At 68.5% G+C, this 514-nt stretch overlaps 1 protein-coding gene across 1 annotated transcript in view; it reads left to right on the top strand.

Annotated features, from left to right (window-relative positions):
• COL16A1 (collagen, type XVI, alpha 1) overlaps positions 1-514 on the top strand; it is a 56,230-nt gene that overhangs the window by 34,813 nt on the left and 20,903 nt on the right. Inside the window, exons 48-49 of the mRNA XM_010837081.1 lie at positions 22-101; positions 183-269. Of these exons, the coding sequence (XP_010835383.1) occupies positions 22-101; positions 183-269 (167 nt within the window). The remainder of the gene's footprint in view (positions 1-21; positions 102-182; positions 270-514) is intronic.

The following is a 514-nucleotide window of genomic DNA, read 5'->3' as shown; positions in this document are numbered from 1 at the left end:
GGGGCGAGCTCCCTGGCTGACCCCCTGATGCTGACCGGGCCTCCGGCTGTCATCCGCAGTGCTTCATGGAGCGGGAGCGCCCGAGAGCCGAGGAGGCCCGGGTGAGTGGGCCTCCATCTTCTCCTCGCCTCCTGCCCCGTGTCCCACGGGGCTGCTCACACTCACCGTCCATCCCGCTCCAGGGGGACAACCACGAGGGAGACCCGGGCTGTGCAGGGAGCCCCGGGCTGCCGGGACCTCCGGGACTGCCTGGCCAGAGAGGAGAAGAGGTAAGAGCCTGGGCTGGGCCCCAAGGTGGCTAGAGTCTGCACCTCAATGACCCTCGGTTCCTGAGGGCAGTCTCATTCCTGCCAGCAGTCTCCTTGGACCTTCTGGTGGCTCCTCGTCTCCCCCTGGGAGTCCTTCAGGGGCCGTAAGGCGTCAGGCCACCCCGCACCCTTCACTGCGCTGGCTTCATCTGCCTGCCTGGCACCCGGGGCCTCCTCGCAGTGCTGGGCCCTCGGCCACTCTTCTT

This window comes from Bison bison, unplaced genomic scaffold, assembly GCF_000754665.1.
Source record: "Bison bison bison isolate TAMUID 2011002044 unplaced genomic scaffold, Bison_UMD1.0 scf7180017864068, whole genome shotgun sequence".
In the NCBI taxonomy this organism is placed as follows: Eukaryota; Metazoa; Chordata; class Mammalia; order Artiodactyla; family Bovidae; genus Bison; species Bison bison.
This window is presented reverse-complemented; position numbering and strand designations above follow the sequence as displayed.